Source organism: Cyprinodon variegatus, unplaced genomic scaffold (genome assembly GCF_000732505.1).
Source record: "Cyprinodon variegatus isolate N-32 unplaced genomic scaffold, C_variegatus-1.0 Scaffold656, whole genome shotgun sequence".
Taxonomy (NCBI): domain Eukaryota; kingdom Metazoa; phylum Chordata; class Actinopteri; order Cyprinodontiformes; family Cyprinodontidae; genus Cyprinodon; species Cyprinodon variegatus.
The window spans coordinates 50,590-52,459 of NW_015151109.1; the positions used below are offsets into that span (position 1 = coordinate 50,590).

At 42.8% G+C, this 1,870-nt stretch overlaps 1 protein-coding gene across 1 annotated transcript in view; it reads left to right on the plus strand.

Annotated features, from left to right (window-relative positions):
• The window catches only part of slc17a6 (solute carrier family 17 (vesicular glutamate transporter), member 6), a 30,490-nt gene that overhangs the window by 23,220 nt on the left and 5,400 nt on the right, over positions 1-1,870 (plus strand). The window contains exons 8-10 of the mRNA XM_015393762.1: positions 1,185-1,317; positions 1,394-1,504; positions 1,593-1,720. Coding sequence (XP_015249248.1) covers positions 1,185-1,317; positions 1,394-1,504; positions 1,593-1,720 — 372 coding nt within the window. The remainder of the gene's footprint in view (positions 1-1,184; positions 1,318-1,393; positions 1,505-1,592; positions 1,721-1,870) is intronic.

Sequence of the window (1,870 nt, forward strand, 5' to 3'; positions counted from 1 at the left end):
ATCGGAAGTCTAAAAACAATATCGGTATCGGATCGGAAGTGCAAAAACCTGGATCGGGACATCTCTACTTTTGGCCTAGTTTCATTCAACCTTTCCGGGTCTCTGTCAGCCTATCTCAGTCTGTCTGTAAATACTGTAAGTATTTTTATACCCTTTTTCTGGTTGATGCCTTTTAACGATACCATTCGGATCTGTTACCTAACCTCTCAAATAAACTTCGGCTTTAGCTGATCATGCACATCAGCCATTGTGCAAAACATACCACCAGAATGGCTGAACATTATTCATGATATTCAGGATACCTGTGTTTGACGGCAGACATGTATTCAGGGACATTGGTAGCTAGAACCAAATGAAAGATATTTAAAAAAAAAATTTTTTTTTAAAAGTGCATCCTAAGCGGGGTGGTGAGGAGTACTGGTGCTTATCTCCAGCTGTCTAGGGGCGAAAGGCGAGGTCCACCCTGGACAGGTCCACTCAGGGAAACACAGAGACAAACAACCGTTCACACACTCACACCTAAGGAGAATTTAGAGAAGCCAATGAACCTAACAATCATGTTTTTGGACTGTGGGAAGAAGCCGGAGTACCCGGAGAGAATCCACTCATGCTCAGGGTGAACATGCAAATAGACCCCGGGCCGGGAATCAAACCCAGAACCTTCTTGCTGCAAGGCAGCATTGCTACCCACTGCGCTGCTGAGCAGCCCCAATAAAAACATAATAATAAATAAGAAAAGGGTTTATTCGGAAAGATTTATGCTCCTGTAACTGTAGAATATAATTATTTACACCCAGTTTTTTGATAATCTCATTCTTGTCTTCAGCCTCTGTCTGCTTCAGGTATGTCAGCTTTAGAGTCCACGACTCACCAGGAAAGACAAAAAGTGAAATGGACTGTTTACAAGGGCTTGTGCTAAAATGTGATTGTAGTTTCGTTTTATTTTTTAAAATCGTTAATGAAAAAAACTGCGTGGACAACAGTGTCCAGGTAATCTGGAGTCGGTCTGATCTTTGAGAGAGAAAACCATAAGTCATGTTACCCTGTGAAGGAGAATTCATTATCATCAGGGTGAATTATTGCCTCTGGGAGTCAGAGATTGAAATGCATAAATGTATTTTGTTCCGCCGCCGTTTCCATGTTTATTTCTGCCTGTCTCAGAGAATTGTTGGATTGGTTTTCAGGTCGGTGCGCTGTCGGCTCTCCCTCACCTGGTCATGACCATCATTGTGCCTTTAGGAGGCCAGTTAGCAGACTACCTGCGGACCCACAACATCATGTCGACCACAAACGTCCGTAAAATCATGAACTGTGGAGGTGAGGCGTCTCTCTGACTCCTGTCTCTCTAATTTAATCTTTTATTTCCCCAATAAACTTGAGTCGTTTCCTTCAGGGTTTGGCATGGAGGCAACTCTCCTGTTAGTAGTTGGATACTCTCATAGTAAAGGAGTGGCCATCTCCTTCCTGGTGATGGCAGTGGGCTTTAGTGGATTTGCAATATCAGGTAAGTCTTTATAAAAGTGGTTATTTTTCCAAATCATCTCTCAAATGTATTGAGACCAATAAAACTGTCTCCCCTCCTCCTGCTGCAGGGTTTAATGTGAACCATCTAGACATCGCTCCTCGCTATGCCAGCATCCTCATGGGCATTTCTAACGGTGTGGGAACCCTATCAGGCATGGTCTGCCCACTCATTGTGGGGGCAATGACAAAGCACAAGGTGAGTCTTTATTTTGGGAATGGTTATATAATATAAACAGCTGTTTTAAACCTCCCACTGAACAAATTAGACTTAGAGAAATTTTATTGCCATTTTGTTTACACAGAGGGCCGGATCTATCAAAGGTTTGCGTGTATAAAAACGTGAGCT